This window comes from Podarcis liolepis (assembly GCF_965112155.1).
Source record: "Podarcis liolepis genome assembly, chromosome: 8".
Lineage (NCBI taxonomy): Eukaryota > Metazoa > Chordata > Lepidosauria > Squamata > Lacertidae > Podarcis > Podarcis liolepis.
This window is the reverse complement of record NC_139560.1, coordinates 54,596,343-54,614,272: the sequence shown is the minus strand read 5'-3', so window position 1 is coordinate 54,614,272 and position 17,930 is coordinate 54,596,343. Positions and strand designations below refer to the sequence as shown.

Below are 17,930 nucleotides of genomic sequence, written 5' to 3'. Positions count from 1 at the left end.
CACAACGTAGCCAACCATCTACCTGTAATGGCTAGCAGTTCTTGGCAACCACCTCCTCCATGAATTTGTGTACCTCGGTTCTCGAACTTACCCGGTAATCCGTTCTGGGAGTTCATTCGACTCCCGAAACCATTCGAAAACCAAGGCACGGCTTCTGATTGGCTGCAGGAGCTTCCTGCACTCAGGCGGAAGCCGCATCGGATGCCTGGCTTCCGAAAAACGTTCTCAAACCATTACACTTTGCGACGTTCAGGAGCTGATTTGTTCAACAACCAAGCCGTTCAAGAACCAAGGTACCACTGTAATTTGTTTAAAGCTGTTCCAAGTCGTTGGACATTGCTACCTGTTGTGGTAGCAATTTCTAGTTTCAGTATGCTTTGCAAGGGGGTTGGACTAAATGACCCTTTGGGTCCCTTCCAACACCACAATGCCAGGAAATGTGAATCATTTTTATCTTTTATCTGCCCTGAACCTTCCAACATTTTCAGGTCTCCAGCCTGCTCTCCTCCTCCCCAGTTTTCTTTTCTTTTTTACATCAAAACTGCCAGCCTGATGAAGAGTTCTGATGAACTCGGAAGCTTGTGTCATTTTGTACGGCCCTTAAAATAATTTTTTTTTGCCCCAGATTTTGGATTTTCCCCCTCTCTAATGGGCCAACGCGGTTTCCTCTGCTGCAGAGTGAATGCCACAGGGCACCACCACCCGCTCAGCGGCTGGAATACTTGGCGAGCGACAGCAGTGCGCGTGCGCTCCTCCTTCGGCCCAGGAAGATGAGCTCAGGCGTACCTTATCGCTCACCCGCAAACACACAAGCCCTCGCGCAAGCGCAATCACAGCCCCCTGAAAAGAACGGTTTTAAAGCCACGGTCGAAAAGGCGCGTGCGCAACGTCCAGTCCCCCTCGCTCCTGAGAAGGTGCTGCGCGACGAACATGCGTAGTGCTAACACGAAGAAGTCACAGACCACGAATAGCTTCCGCATGCGCACTCTGGAGAAACTTTTTTTCCTCCTCCTTCCTTTCTTCAAAAAAAAAAGTGAGGCGTTAGCCAATCTCTATATGAAACCGTCTTCCCGCCCTCCATGCCCAACCACTCAGGAATTCCCTCCTCAAGCATCAGACCCGCCGACGGTTACTGATTGGCCCAAAACGAGCTTCCTGCCCTCCCTCCCACTTATCGAGAGGAGGAAGGGGGAGAAAAAACGACGGCGGCACAGAGGCCCAAAAAGCCCTAGGGAAAGCGAAAAGGCCTGGAGAAAGCCAGGAACGACCGGGCGCCCCCAAGGATAAACGCCTACAACAGCCTTAAGCAGAAGCCTCCCTCAGAAGCGAGGGGACCACTGACCGTTGGTTTTTACTCACCGGATGGGGACGCCGTCCTCCTCCGCTTGTGATGATCTTGGTCACAAGTGGCGTGCCGTAGATTCGCCGAAGTGCGTCACTGTCGGAACGTGATGCGTAACGTCGTACGGAGGGGAGGGAAGACAGGAAATGTATGGAATGCAACGGCGGCAGTTGCTTCACGGGCGGCGCGTGACTCCCTTTGAAGAAGCGAGGGCCTTAACTGTACCTCAGTGGCCCCGCGCGCCGCGTGGAGGTCGCTTCCCGCCCCTTCGGGCGCGTTCAGAGGCGCCCTAGCGGTGACTCTCGCTTTCCTCTATTGCGCGTTCCGTGGAGCCAAAAGTGTGAAGGGGCTGGGTTGTGGCTGGTACCCTTGAGGCGAAACATGCACTCTGTACATGCCCCGAGGCACTCCTGTCCACCATGACGTCCCCGCGAGAACCTCGACACCGAAAACAGGCTCTGGGATTCTGCTGAGGCCCCGGTGTTTCACTGCACACGCGCAATAATATTCTGAAACGAACCCTGTAGGCAGTGGGCTCAAGCCCTGCATTACCAAGCAGTCTTTAGTTGCTAGTTGAACAAAATTAACGAAGGGGTAATATCCAGATGCCATGTTTGTGTATGTTCCGTGTGTAAACACGTCAGGTGTTAACAAACCAGAATTGTTTTTTTTAATAGATATTTATTGAGAATTTTCCATTTTAATACATTAAAAAACAAAAAAAGAAAAGAAAAAATTAAAAACATATACAGTTTACAATCCTTATTTTTCTATAACATACTTCCCTGACTTCCCCACACCTCCCCTTCTTATATTCCAATTCAAATTGTTAGTTCAACAAGTTCTTATCCCAATTTTTAACCTTTTTATATTTAGTTCAATTTAAAAAACCAGTTTTACCTTATAAACATCAAAATTTATACATCAGTGCTCATTCTTAAATCCTTTTTCTAAAGTCGACCCAAATTCCCTTTCACGAATTCCCCACTTTTCATACTAATAACAAAACAGAATAAAAAGAAAAAGATGGATTATAATTATGCACCCTTTGGATCCCCAAACCCCACCCCGTCCCCTTTCCTGGTTTCAATCCCCAACAAATGTCCATCAGTCTTAATCTGCTATCAGCCTGGAGATCTCACGTCCGAGGCTCTTAATTCTCTCTCAGTTCCTCTCTGCCGGTTTTTTTTATAGTCCTTAGTATTAAACACCAGATCTCGGAGACGCTCTGGCCCGATAGGGACAATGTTTCTTCCAGCCAGACCTCCGTACTTAAAAGTGGAGCCCAAATCTTGTTTCTTATTCCTTTCAAGTCCAAATGTCCCCAAAGCTCCAACTTTCACCTTAATCAAATTTGTAATCCTTGGGTCTTCAGATCTCCACATAAGGAGATCTCTCCATTCTTCAATCTCCAATTCAGACCAGATTTTCATCATCAAGTTCTTATTTTCCTTTATAACCATCATGTCAGGCCCCTGGCTCTCCTTTGTCATCTGCAACATTACATCTCCTTCCTTTTCCTCAGAAACAACATGTATCTCTTTCTCCACACTCTCAAAGTTCTCAAATTTCTCCTCTTGTCCAGCTGCATGAACATCCTGGATCAAGTCCTTATCAAATTCAATGAATTTGTTTACTGTTAAGTCCAGAGTTGCAACGTTGGTAGCCAAAACATCAATTTGGCCTTGTAACTTTCCCAAGAGAAAAAAAACTCTGTCCAATTTAGCTTGAGTTTTCCCTCCTTCAGCCATTCTTGTAATGTCCCAAAACCCCCTCTAGAGGGATTTTGGTTACTTAGTATTCCTTCCAGTTCAAATCCAAAAATCAAGTTAGTTTGTATCAGTTTTTCCTTGTTTTCAACAAAATATGGCCAAATTGTAACAAATATGACCAGCAGAGACAATAGAAAACAAAGTTCTCTTTTCCCGTCTTGACAGCTAATTTGACAGCTGTCAAACTCTTCAATATCTCTTCAACAGGCTCTCTCGCGGATCACTCCCGGGTCCGGGGGGGTGACACTTCAGCTCCCAAAATTAGCTCTTATCCTCCAGTAAGATTACTTAAACTGCCAAATCGTGAAATTAATGTCTTTTACCCAATAAAAAAGAAAAAATCCTCTCGACCTTAGTTAGCTGGTCCTTGCTTTAGATTATTTACAAGACGGGGAGACGGACTTCCTGTTTGCGCCTTCCCCGATCGTGCCTAATTAAAAAAAATTTTTTTTTCTTTACAACAAACCAGAATTGTTTAGGGATGAAGCAACTCAAAAGTTTGAAATATCTACACAAAAAAGTAGTGTTTTTTTGTTTAACTGGTGAAGAGGTAGAGTTTGACTTAACTAGCAAAAAATAAAATAAAAATTGGATGAGGGACTTACAATCACCGGGTGGGGAAAAACTTCCAGTTTTGGGAAATTGATTGAAAATCCCCCTCCCAAAAGATACTAATATATAGTGGTAATTGATTTATTATAAACCCCAAGCAGACATGTAAGCTTAAAAACATACTTAGGTTATACTTATTACTTGCTTCATATCCAGAAGGGTTCACATGGTGACTTTTAGAAATTACAGTGAATTTTGTTAGACTCTATATGTTGTTGTGTGACTTGTTTGATTGCCACCTTGCTATTTTTCAAACTTTAACACTCATTTTAGTAGGACTACACTGTGAATTATGAAACTTACTGTCTTTTTTGACTGTAAAGCAAAATAAAAATACTTCAGTTGAAGAATACACCACTGTGGTGCAGTGGTTAAGAGCAGTAGTCTCGTAATCAGGGGAACCAGGTTCGTGTCTCCGCTCCTCCACATGCAGCTGCTGGGTGACCTTCGGCCAGTCACACTTCTTTGAAGTCTCTCAGCCCCACTCACAGAGTGTTTGTTGTGGGGGAGGAAGGGAAAGGAGAATGTTAGCCGCTTTGAGACTCCTTAAAGGGAGTGAAAGGCGGGATTTCAAATCCAAACTCCTCTTCCTCTAAATAAAAAATACTCGTAAGCCTGCAAATTTGCAATGGTAGCCAGTGCCTCCATATGCCACTAATAAGAAATTGTCTGTTGTCTGGGAACCTGACAATGTGCCCAAGGTTTCAAAATTGCATCTGCCACCCTCATAGAAAGAGTATAGACTCAGGATATGGTCTGAAGGTACATGAAGCCATCATTTTGCTGTAGCTAAGCGGGTCTTAATCCTGTCTGTGCCTACATGGGTAAGCACTTGAGATCCACATGTATGCAGTTACCACATTTAGGAAAAAGATGCTGCAAAGAAGTGTGCAGCCAGTAGAGGGTGTATAGTGCACATGAATAGTTATACAGTAGTTCAGTCGCACAGGGTGCAACCATACCTTTAAACAGACTTAAAAACATTTAGGAATGTGATGTGTTATTTGTGGGTAGCACATCTTTTACAAAAACATAGTAAGAGGGTCATCTTAAATTTAGAAAACCCAGGTGGCAATATTTATTCTTTTTCCTTTCTGAGAGTCCAGAGTTCTTAAGGAAGCACTAAAGTTCTGTACAGGCACATAAAGAAAGGAGGAATGGGACCTCCAAATGTAAAAATAAAATAAAATATTTTATTGCAGGGGGGGATCTTCTCTTTTTTCCACACAAGTATTTATTGATTTTATCACGTTTAAATTACTAAATATATTTGTGTATATGTGTTCCTTTAAGAACATTTCAAAAAAGTATGCAGCTGTGCTTTAGAGGGTTTTTATCATCATCCCATCTTCTCTAGGTAGAAGCAAGTTCTTGAAGGAAGGCTGCATATAGTTTGGTTCCCTCAATGAAGTTGTACCTACATTTAAAAACAAAACAAGATTAATAGTGGGCATGCAAAAGCAGATATAGCGCAGATGGATTATGAGAGTCTAAATTACAACTTGGCAAAAATGTATGACTACGTTAATGGGTAAGCATCATAATTATGGCCAATACTACATCTGGTTTTATTATTCACGCTTTTTCTACTTCATTTACATCAGTATTTCAAATGCTGTATGTTTAGTTTTTCCATCTTCAAGAAGCTTCTAGGTGGTTTATGTTGCACACAAAACAGAAGTCCCAAAGTTGTCTTCTCTCCAGAGATTATGCTTAAAATTCACTTACCGTAGCATTTCCCCCACTAGTAAAAGACTTCATTGCAGTGGTACCTCTGGTTACGTACTTAATTCGTTCCGGAGGTACGTTCTTAACCTGAAACTGTTCTTAACCTGAAGCACCACTTTAGCTAATGTGGCCTCCTGCTACTGCCGCGCCACCGCTGCACGATTTCTGTTCTCATCCTGAAGCAAAGTTCTTAACCCGAGGTACTATTTCTGGGTTAGCGGAGTCTGTAACCTGAAGCGTATTTAACCCGAGGTACTACTGTTTTAAAGGCCTACAGATTACCTGTTGATCTTTTCATTTTGACCATGAGGGGCATCATCTGGTCCTCCTATTCCTAGAAGCATTATACTCTTTCCAGTTACGTCTTGGAAATGTGAAACAATTGGAATTGTTCCACCTATTCGGGTCAAGTCAGCCTCAGTGTGGAATACTAAGAAATAGGAATAAAAGAAAACTTAATTTTCATAGACTGGTTACTTAACATTTTATCCAACTAAGTCCCAGAACAGACACATTTGTCTTTGTTGCAATCTTGAGTTAAAAGTTAACCACTTCTAAACTTAAAGTTGTGATCCTGTCTGTAACTGACAAAATCCACAAAAACAACTGTTTTAAACCTGCAGCGAAACAGTTCTGTCTTAACGTGTCCCATGACTGTTCTTTAAAATATGTTTTCACAAAACTGACAAAACGAGCCTCTTCCAAGGCCAAAGTGCTCCTTCAAAATACTGTGTGAATTACGTACACATTCATATAACATTGTAGCTTTAATATTAGATGCATGTGTAGATTACTTTGGATTTTTTGTAATGATGCAGCCATTTCTATTAAGTTTTCTACACTGCTTTTTAGTATGCTGGGTGCTTCATAATAATCACAGTAGCCCCAAAGTTCTGTAATTTGTTGCAGTAAAGTGACCAGACCTTTCTCTATTGCCTTTCTTCCAGCCAAATACAGAGGTTCATCTGTATCAGAAAGCCATGGCTTTGATGCTTGCACATTGGTTATTTCCATATGATTAGGGCTGTTCCGTTCAGCAAATTTCTTGTTCAAATGATCCATTACCTCAAGAGAATAATAGTGAAAGTTTATTCTAGTTTGTTCCTGGTGAAAATTAAATCTGTCATAATAACACAATAATATATTAATTATCTCCTTATGAAGATGCATTGTGGGATAATGACCTGCAGTATTCATGGTCTAGCACACTTTGAGCTTTGAATAAAGGCTGATCAATGTGCTGGTGATTATCTTTTGGTACTTCAGTGTGCTGGTCATTATTCAAATTCCCATTCTCTGTGATTCAAGCTAGTACCTTAAATATATTATCAACTTCATTTTGAGTTAATTCACTAGCAATGCCTTGCATGTTATCCAGAAGTAAGCTTTAATTTAATTCATGTGAAGTAAGCATACTCGAGTTGCAGCCTTAGGCTACAATCCTTTACACACCTATTTGATAAGAAGTCCTATAGAACTCAGTAGGGATTATTTATGAATGAGCATGCATTGTATTCCATTGCATGGCAACAATCTTGTATACACCTACCTGGGAATAAGCCCTATTGAACACAGTGGGGACCTACTTCTGAGTAGGCCTATTTTAGGCTAGGTTGCTAGAAACATCACATCAACTGAGGAAAGCAAATGATTAGCACTGTTCACAAGAGAATAGAGAGATTTTAAAGACATACAACCCAGAATTCTACCTGTTTTGTTACTACAGAGCGATCCATATGGGGAACCAGGCGTATTGAAAATTTCCCAATTACTCTTGCAGGGATTACAGTCTTAGTTCCAGGTGCAGAGAAAGCTCCTTCAATTCCATGGATGGACAAAGATGGATAGCGCGACTTCCGCATTAATAATTCTTCCTAAACAAAAAAAGCAACTTTTAAAGCAATATATAAAGTCTTAAACAATAAGTTGCAGTTTGCTCACAATTCCTATTATTTTACACAGACAAATGGGTTATTTATATCATAATTATCATTTGCATTTTTAGTTGCTTTTTCATGAAATGTGATCCAAAGTGACCTGCAAACTAATAAAACATGAAAACTAGATTCTGAAAACTGAATAATTTTTTGAGCCTGGAATACGTGGTCTTATGGCACCCCTCCTTCCTATAAATGGTAATGTGTGTTGTGTCACTTTTTTCAAAATGTGGTAAGCTACCTGGTATGTTTGTCATGCCCCCACCCTCACTCATTCTACTGAGTGGGGTGCTAGACTTTGGACCAAAAATCCTAATATTCCTGACAGCAGAACTAATTCAGACTAATCATGGAAAGAGTGGTTAACTGACATTTTTCTATCTCATGATACTAGACTTGGGGTTACTCTAGAACCCCCAATCAGACAGTACATTTGGGACTGACAATTCCACACAAGGTGGAATTCATTAATACAGGCTAAGAAAATGGTGCTAGTGACTTGTATACATATTTTACAAGCATATTTCTGCAAAAAGGGAAATGCCCTTTCATTACACCCAAAATCAGCTGCCTGTAGCAGCCATACCAGACTGCCTAATGGTAGAGCAGACCCAGATTTGACCATGCTTCTACATCAACTATAAAGGAATTCCCCCAATTTGCCCCATCCTCACTGAAAATTGTGAAACCAGCTATCAAAAGCCCAGCTTAGAATTCAATACAAAATCAATATGGCATATACTTTAGTGCTATATGTGAAGTTTCTTATGCCAAATGTGTCCTTCAGCTTCTTGAAATCCCATTCAATTTTTTCATAGAGTTTCTTTTCTTTTTCCGTAAGAGGAGCAACTGCATCATAAATCCCAGGTATCAGTATATGACCAGAAGAATCGACAAGGGTACCTGAAAACAAATGTACAAGTTCTGAAGAGGAACTACAGAAATAACAGAACTTGCAGTTACTTTCGTTTTTTTAATGGACAGAATGTAATACCAAATATCAATTAGAATTGCTTACTTTAAAACTAGGGAATACAGAAGGCAAACCTCAAAATAGTCCTTTAATTTTTTTAAAGTTTATTGAATATTTTTCTTAATTTCTATTTTAAAAATGAATAAATTGTAGCTGCCCCATTTCCCTTTTATTTTTAGACAAAACATGTTACATGATAAACTTACAGAAAATGCTAAGCTTTGCTGTTCTCTAAGAATCTCTATGAAGAGCTATGCTTCTTTGGCATCATAGAACATGCACAACTGGTAAGGACCATTAATATATAGATAAACCCATAAAACCAGATCACCAGAGTAAGATGATGGCTAAATAAGAATAAGATAAATGGGGGCAGGTAGTGGGAATAATAACATACATGTGGCAAGCCCTGACCCCAACCTATGAATGTTCATTAGAATGTCTATAGACGTAATAAAATAAAATAAAAATTCCTTCCAGTAGCACCTTAGAGATCAACTAAGTTTGCTATTGGTATGAGCTTTCGTGTGCATGCACACAAGAAGTGTGCATGCACACGAAGGCTCATACCAATAGCAAACTTAGTTGGTCTCTAACGTGCTACTGGAAGGAATTGTTTCGTTTGTTTGTTTCGACTACGGCAGACCAACATGGCTACCTAACTGTAATATAGATGTAATAGTCTTATTTCAGGAGAAGCTTGCTGCCCTCGCCAAAGTCTTGCTTACTAGGGTTACCAGCTGAAGTTTCCAGCAAGATCTTGTGAGAGCACAGTGAAATCACATGGAGGCTACTGTGAGATCTCACAGGGCTTTTGTGAGATCTCACTGGAAGCCAGAAGCCACTGTAGTCACTTCTTGCTTTAGGAGGGCGGGGGGTGCCCAAGGAGGCACCCCTTGCATTCTTCCATCTGAGATAGTCTGCCTCATGGATGGTGTTATGTACTGAGTTGAATAGGATCCAAAATGCAGCAGTCTGATTGGTCCTAGAACAATAGGATTCAGAATGCAGCAGTATGATTGGTCCCAGAACAATAGGATTCAGAATGCAGCAGTATGATTGGTCCCAGAACAATAGGATCCAGAATGCAGCAGTCTGATTGGTCTGCAGGAGCCACCCAATCCAACTCCAGGTGGAAGTGAATCCACAACCTGATTGGCCTACAGGAGAATCCCAGAATTAGCCAATCACATGGGGCCCATTGTGTAAATAATGTATATAAAGCAGACATTTCGGGGGAACTGGTTTTCCTCACTACTATGAGCTGAATAAAGAGCATGAAATCCACACTCAACTCTTGAGTATATTTCAGATGGGATGGTCCTACCTTATTTGCACATCCAGCTAAGCAAAACCATGGACTTGCAAGCATGAAAACTCCAGACAGGAGACTGTGACCACATTGCTCTGCCCTGATCATTTGGCTGCTGTCGTGTGCTAAGCTAAGCTATGGCTTGGCTTAGCATGTTGTCCAGATCAGTACTCATCGTTTAGCTTTCTCCAAACTGTGGAATGCCCTCCCATCAGATGTCAAGGAGATGAGTAACTATGTAACTTTTTGAAGACATCTAAAGGCAGGCAGCCCTTTATCAGGAAGCTATTTAATGTGTAACGTTTTATTATGTTTTTATATGTCTTAGAAGCTGCCCAGAGTGCTGAGGTGGGGTAAAATGGTGGTGGTGGTGGTGGTGGTGGTGATGATAGCAATGAAACAATTTCATTAAATATAAAGTTGATCTTCCATATATGACTGGGTTGCACCTCAAGGAAACCCTTCATAGAGAAAAATGCCTTCAAACTTCATCACACTAGGCACCTGTCTGGTTTTGGCTGGTAATTAGGTGGGTCAGAAGGAAAGGGTTAAATGAGTGTGACGTGATTGGCCAGTGGAAACTGATAGGAGGAGTTAGAGTGAGAGTTGGAGTTGTGTGGAAGTTAGTTGGGAGTTGGAGAAGGAAGAGGAAGGATATAAGTCTGTGGGTTGGTCGAGTTGTGTTGTGAGAGGAACTGTTAGGTGGAGTCAGATAGATAGTTAGGATAATCAGTTTGAAGTTGTTCGGAAAGTATAATACAATATCGACACTAAGATTAAGAAACTGCCAAGAAAAATTAACTGAAACCTTAAATGTGTTCATGCTTATGAAAATAAACTTGATTATTTGTTAATGTTAACAACTGTCTGGACTCCGTGTGTACCCATGAGAAACGGGTTGGTGGCAGCGAAGAGGCAATCACAGTGGTGGCACAGGGATCAATTAACCGTCAAACGTCCGGGGACCCTGTGTGAGCGCCACAAATGCCTTCAAATATCATCACACTGGGCACCTGTCTGGTTTTGGCTGGTAATTTATTCTAGAGAGCTAGAGTTCCAGCACTAAAAGTTCAGTTTCTAGCATAGGCTAAACACACCTCTGGGGATTATGGTACTCTCAGCAGTGCCCCATCTGAGGAGCACAGTTGCCCGACAGGGATATACGCAAGGCGTATATCCTGGTCCCAAGTTCTTTAGGGCTTTAAGGCTAAAAGCAAGACCCTGAACTGCACATATTGCAGCTTCTTCAGCAGAGGTGTTATATGGTGCTGAGAGGGCCCCTTAGTCAACAATGAAGCCCTGTATTTTGCACTAGCTGCAGCTGTCAAGGTGCCCAAGGGAAGCCCCACACAGAGCGCATTGCGGTAATCCAGTCTTGAGGTTACCAATGTTGAAATCTCAGTAGTCAAGCTTTGAAGTAGCCTAGAATGTGTGAGCTAGTTGTTCACTAGTAGAAACTCTACTTACTCAACAGATATATTAAGTCACTGGTTGCTTCAGGAACTATACCTCCGAAGGTCCCTGAATGCAAGTCTTTTTTAGCACATTCAACCTAGAAAAAAGTAGATAAAGGAATCAGAGGGTGTATTAGTATGCCGTGCCATACCAAGATTTTGCATCAGGAAAATGAACAGGCACAAGCTTCACATTTGTGGGCTCATCCCTCTCAGACATGCATCAATTAAAAATTGTAATCCTCACTTAGCAGCTTATTTGTTAGAAACTTTGCAGTCAAATGATAATAAAATGAATGATAAGATGTGTCTGTAAAATTAGCATTATTATTATATCCCAACTTTCCTCCAAGTAGCTCAAGGTGGTCCATGGTTCTCCTCACCTCTATTTTATTCTAACAACCCTGTGAGGTAAGTTAAGCTGGGCTTCATGGCTGCGTTTAACCCTAGTCTCCTAGGGCATATCCAACCACTGATATCCACACTGATTCTACTAATTGTAACAATATTAAAGAGCCCCAAATACCTCAATTAAGAAGTAGCTGTTTCCCCTTGTTCCATATGTAATACTTGGTTTGTTGCTGATCCATGAGGAATCAGTGATCACAATGTAATCAACATCTGAAAAAAACGTACTGTTTCTCTCTTCAACCAGTTTCAATAGTCCAGGGGATCCTACTTCTTCCATGGCTTCAAGGAGAAACTTTACATTCACAGGAAGTTCCTGTCAGAGAGTGGTTTAAAATGTGTTTGTTTTGTTTTGATGGCAGATTTCATGAAATAAGAAAGACTTGTTTAAAAAACAACAACAAAAAACCATTTACATATTGTTGAAGTGCTTCTACTGCATTCAGTACAGCCAGAATTTGCCCTTTGTCGTCCGAGGTTCCACGTCCATACAGACTACCTTGAAAATAAAAGTGAAATAAAGAGAAGCTGATAGAATCCAGTTATACAATTGTACAGTGTTTTACAAGTTTCAGAGGTGACATAAGAGTCCTGTTGTATCAGATAAAAGGTCCATTTGGTTCACCATCCTGTTTCAACTGTGGCCAATCAGATGCCTGCAGGAAGTTCACAAGCAGAGCCTGAAGCAATCCCTTCTCCCACTATTGCCACCCAAGAACTGGTATTCAGTGACATTCTGTCACTGTATTGCTGCCATTGAATAATAATAAATGCTCACCATCTTTTTCTGTCAAATTGTATGGCTCGGATGCCCATCCATCCTCTAATCTGGCTGGCTGCACATCCAGATGTCCATAAAAACAAACTGTATGTTTTTTAGGGTCCTTTTTAAGTTCTGCCAGAATGACTGGTGGCAAACGAGGTGTACCTCCATTATGCAGCTAAAGCAGAAGCGATGCATTAACAGTGCAATCCTATACAAGTGCTAGAAGCTATCACTTGCCTCTTTTACCCAATCCCCTCACCTCCTGACCACATTATAGTCCATCTATATATATTGTTAAGTTGTGGGTGAACATATCAGACGACACAGCGATTCTTCAAACAGCCCTTCTTTATTCAGAGGCCAGAACAGAACTGAGCTGAAGGGCTCAGTGAGCCTGCTTATATAGAGCTCCAGTACACATAATTGTTACAAATTTCTAAAGCTATCCAATCACTGAAGGTCACTTTCAATCCCTTATTTGCATAACTATCTACAGTATCTCCCTGCTGGCCCAGGGTGAGAACTTCAGTACATAACATATATAGCTGCTTCCTATGTAACTTATGTTACTGGCAATTCTATCTTTCCTTTAGATCATATTTTTCAATTGTGATCCAGTGGACAGAGACTTTATTTCTATCTTCTATACTTCAGCAAATATTGGAGGAGGAGGAGGAGAGTGGGTGACCAAAACACATAGCATGAAAGACTGGAATGTTTTAGGCAGTTTAACGAAGACTCTTTAGAGACATTAAAAAGTAGCCTTAAGACAGGCATAGGGAAACTTGGCCCTCCAGATGTTTTGGGACTACAACTCCCATCATTCCTAGCTAACAGGACCAGTGGTCAGGGACGGCCACTGGAGGGCCGAGTATAGATTTCATGCTGAAACACAATAATTACCTCTTGTACACCCAGTTCCGCCAACTCAACAGTTCCTCCTAAATATTTTATCCTCTCTTCTGCTAAATGTATCATTTCAATCAGATCTTGCCTCTTCAGAAGGTTACTGGAGTCACTTTCAATGGCCACCCATTCTCTGAGTCTCTGTGAAAAGAGGAAATTATGAGGGGGATGGAATCCACATTCCAGGTAACACTCCTTCACTCTAGTTTTCCAGCTTGTCCCAAAATAGTACACCCGCTTGTACCTGTACATATTCATGTTGATGTGCATCAATGTACTGAAATATTTGATCTGAAGGGGCAAGTGATGCTTCACTGGTGATAGTTGTGAAAGCAAGAAGAAATACAAGGGATATCTGAAAGAATAATTACTATTATTAGTATCCTGCAATTTTCAGAGCCAAAATCCCATACTGTTTGACCTGGACTGTTTGGTTACAGAAGATTCCACTTTATCCGGGGGGCAGGGGGTGAGACTAGAGTTTGCCCTATAAGTTAAGATTGCTGTTTGTTATTCTATCACTTTTGTCTTAGTCTAGATTAATCTTTGCTTTGAAAAACAAACCGCTGGCAAACACTTTCATTGCAATAGTTCTGTTTCCTGACTGCTTGCCTGATCTTTGCCACTTGCCTGAGCAGTGAGATGTTCCAAGGACAGTGCTCTATGCAATTTAGTTTTCTATACAGTTCACTATAGACTTACAGTGCCTTTTGTGGGGAGGGACACACACACACAGAGTGTTTTTAAGGATTATTATATATCTCTTCTGCATATGTTCCATCAGTCCAAAAGCAGACTGATGGATTCTTCTCACCCATACCTAGCATTTGCAAATAGTAAGAGAAACAGGCAATACTTCACCATGGCAGTAGAGACAAGTAGTGGCAGAATTTATTCTTCTTGTCTTCTTTGCCAACAGAGTCAGTAAGCAGAGGCTGTGAGACGTCCTCTTATTTCAAAATCCAGTAAGCTTTTGCTTTACAAGTCATTCCGCACCACCAATTTTATCTCAGTTCCCACTGTTTATTTAGCCTGAGCAAACAGTTTGCTAATTTGTTAACTGTCTGGTGGATACGTTTTTTCAAGGAAGTTACAGTTACTATGCAGTAAACACAAGCCGATCCATCAATGCCCACAGTGTTGGAAAATAATTAAGTATAGTGTGGGTATCAAGAGAAATTTAAGGATTGTAAAAGTTAATACAGTACGGAGAATGAGAGCTGTCCAGTACAGTGCCACTATAGGGCATGGCCATCCAATGTTTCAGTGTCGCACAGTTGTGGGTCCAAGTTGCTTCTGGAAGAAGTGATGAGGAGTCCAATATGCCCAGAAGAGAAGTATTTGCTGGATTAGGCATAAACAAAGATTCAATAAGAAAAAACTTCCCCCAACTTTGCTCCCTCACTACCCCTTCAAAGCGCCTTCCAGCTTTTAGTTTTGTTCTCATTATTTTTACTTTAACTGTAAAAATTGAAAAAAGAGTAAAAAGTATTTTGAGCAACAAACTCACAGGACCAGACATTGCAATTCCAGGTTTGAAATGTCCCTGGGAGAAGTGGATGCTGGTGCCATTACCCACTTGCCACTATTTTAATTTCTTGCAACGTCTCAAAACAGTGCTAAGTTGAGGGTATTTTGTTGGAAATTAAAATGATCCAGACTGGAGCACTGGAATTTATTGCATTTTAATTTTTAAATGGGGACCAGGGAAGGTATCAGCAGTGAGCCCTACAAGGACAAGCACCAAAAGATGTCCAGTGCTAACACCAGATCACAGGGAAATCATAATCTCTTTTAAATAGTACCAATTCCCCTGTAGCCAAACCCACAAATAAAGCCTTAACTATGTACTCAATTAGATGTGCACTGCACTACAAGTTCAACTTCCACCTTATCTGAAATTAGGTATATCCTTGAATAGCTGGCATGTGTTAATTCATATGCAGAGCTGCAAATTTAGCAATAATGAGCATTATTTAAATAGCATTGCTATTATTTAAATCTCATCACAGCTGTGAAGACTAACCTGGGTGCCTGCTCAGTCTTCTCTTGAGGAGTGAACTGCTAATGGGCAACTTCAAGGCTGCTGCTCTTCCTTCCAAGGGATCTCTATCTTCCAGCTGGATTTGGGCCCTTCAACTAGAGAACTGTCATCTGCAAAGTAGGCCACATGGCCACCTAAATAGTCCCAGTTAATAAAGCAGTCACAAAATTACTGGCCATTTGACTGCCCACAACCTACTGCCCAAATTATTCCCATTCTGATTTGTTACTGAAATCTGCGAGGAGAAAGATTAGTTCTCAGAGAGCCATGTCCCATTTTTATCAGTTATCTGCGTCTCCTTCACTGAAGGTTTGAGAGGCCCTTGGTAGGTTTCTCCATTGGGAAGTGGGTGTGGGATGCTGTAAGAGGGAAAATGCAAGGCAGACACCTGCAGGTTCTTGGAAGGTGCAGTAGACCAGGATAGATCCAATTACTCAGGGCCGTTCTGCAAGGATACACATCAAATGTACCACAAGCAGACTTGTACCCATTTCACAACTCTTCTGCAATGACTTCTCAGTGTCAAACATGCACCTGCCAGCCCACAGCTGATGGGGATATAGATTTGCTGGTGAGGTTCACAGCAAGCATATTGGTGGGCGGGAGTCATGATGGGCATCACTAATCATGTCACAAAATAATAGCCCATATGTGCCCAACCACACTTTCCAACTGTGTTCAGATTGTGGAAAGGGTTATGAGAGAAGACCTGTGTGACCATGCACAAGACAAGCATGAAATGTGATTCTGCAGAAAGTTCGCTTTTCTAATGGAATTTGAAATGTAATTGCAATGTTGATGAGTGCTTGCAGCCCTGATATAATAATGATCATCATCTTGCCATTATGAATATGCTGGGAAAATATTTCTTTCCCCCCACTATGCACATCAGAAATAGCCACAAGCAAGTTCTCACATATTAATGTGCTATAATTGTTTTTGTTTTCAGCTTTAGTGGTTTTCCAGTGTAATTAGCATCAGAGCAGTTGATTCTGATGAAACGCTGCAAGCAATTAATGCTTCACAGAGGATTGCACCAGTAAAGACAGATGCATTGAGAGGTCTTTTAACAGCCTTAAATTACCTATTGACAAAAACATATGCACAAAACTCGGAGTAAAATGGCTGTCACCAAAAGAGAAGAGAACTAAAGATTGCTGTTCAAAGAGATTAAAAACTTGGAAAGAGATACATCTGCTGTAATGAACAAATCAGGGCTTTTGTGGAGCATTAGGCAAACATTAAGACTTTGGCTTGTGGATGGGAGAAAATATACAAAGACAGTGCAGACTGTAGATTTTATTTACTGCATTTTGTTGTTACTAATTCCCTGAGTTAGGGGGCATTTTCTGGGGCCATAGCCCAGATGTAGAATTGTGTGGTCCCTTCACTTTTTAGTTTCTCCTCCTGTCTGGTGAAGTAAATTCACATGTTATTATTGTTGCTGTTGTTTTGCTGCATTTCAAAATCCCGTTTAAATTTATAGAAAAACTTTTAAGATGAACCTAGCATACTTTCAGTGGCAATGATCAGTGTTTGACAACTGAGATTCAGTCATTTATCTTATTAATTGTTGTAAATTGCAAGGTACATTATACAAGCATCTCAGAAATAAACATGGAGGCACTATTCTTTTCCTCTTCTGATTTCCCTCTGTCATACTGGCCTGGTATGCACATAACTTATCAATAGGTCCTTGAACCTTTGTCTATTTGGGATGAACAAATATTGATAAAATGCTTGAGCTCAGCTAATTCTCACTCAAGTAAATGGTTAATCTGGGACAAATTTCAAGCTCTTGGCATTATTTACCGGTAATATTAACGCAAAACTGTGTGCGTATTAATTAATATTAACGCAACACTTCATATTGTGTATTAAGGAACTGCAGTAATGTCATCATATCACAATTCCGTCGTATCACAAAGATATTATTAATCTTAACAAAATACACAATTTGAACAATAAGTTGCACCATGTAATTTTAATATTAATAACTCAAATTTTAATAGAAGGCTTTCATAATCTATTTCTCTTGGTCTGTTAGAAGACTTCATCACTTTGTTCCAATTTCACTGATCTTTTCATAATTAAACCAGACATGTCTATATCCATTTTGCCTCTCCCCAAAAATATTAATATAGTGAACCCATAAATCCTATCTGGTTCTAAATATCTTTTAGTATCATCAATAAATTTATCCCAATTGTCAAAAAAATCCTCTCTCTTCTCTGTCTTCATTCTTTGACCCTTTAAAAAAACATCAATATCTTAGATTTTCTATAATTAAACTGGCAGTAATTTGTACAATTAATTGGTGTTACTAGTACAGCATTATATCAGCCCAGATATCCACTGATTCCATGCAATTTATGCCACTGAGCCAAACATTTTGTTTTTGTCTCTGCAAATGTACAATAAGTCCAGCTTCCTTCTGTCTTTGCTCTTCAAATGAAAAATGTATCAAACACCAGGCAGCAAACAGTTTTCCTTATCAGTTTGGACCCGCTCATCATGTTTAGGTGGACTAGCCACTTTGTGTTTAGTTCAAATGTTATTCATAGAACCACTCAACACATAATTATATTTGTTTTAAGCTGAAAACTACTCTGAAGAGAGGGTGTGTCATGATATCAGAGATGTTTGACAATCACCACTTTGCACAGCTGCTTCAAA

General features: G+C 40.6%; 2 protein-coding genes across 2 annotated transcripts in view; both read right to left on the bottom strand.

Moving 5' to 3' along the window:
* The window catches only part of ZNF407 (zinc finger protein 407), a 337,553-nt gene extending 335,550 nt beyond the window's left edge, over positions 1-2,003 (bottom strand). The window contains exon 1 of the mRNA XM_083518448.1: positions 1,360-2,003. The gene's annotated coding sequence lies outside the window, so the exon portion shown is untranslated. The remainder of the gene's footprint in view (positions 1-1,359) is intronic.
* Positions 2,004-4,899: 2,896 nt separating this feature from the next.
* LOC310713940 (beta-Ala-His dipeptidase-like) lies at positions 4,900-14,220 on the bottom strand. Its single transcript, XM_083518737.1, has 12 exons — positions 14,072-14,220; positions 13,455-13,565; positions 13,208-13,351; positions 12,317-12,479; positions 11,955-12,037; positions 11,657-11,854; positions 11,144-11,228; positions 8,134-8,294; positions 7,164-7,328; positions 6,378-6,519; positions 5,737-5,884; positions 4,900-5,143 (listed from the first exon to the last, which is right to left on the bottom strand). The coding sequence occupies exons 1-12, from the start codon at positions 14,072-14,074 to the stop codon at positions 5,080-5,082; spliced, it is 1,467 nt and encodes a 488-aa protein (XP_083374863.1). The 5' UTR covers positions 14,075-14,220; the 3' UTR covers positions 4,900-5,079.
* Between the last annotated feature and the right edge of the window lie 3,710 nt (positions 14,221-17,930).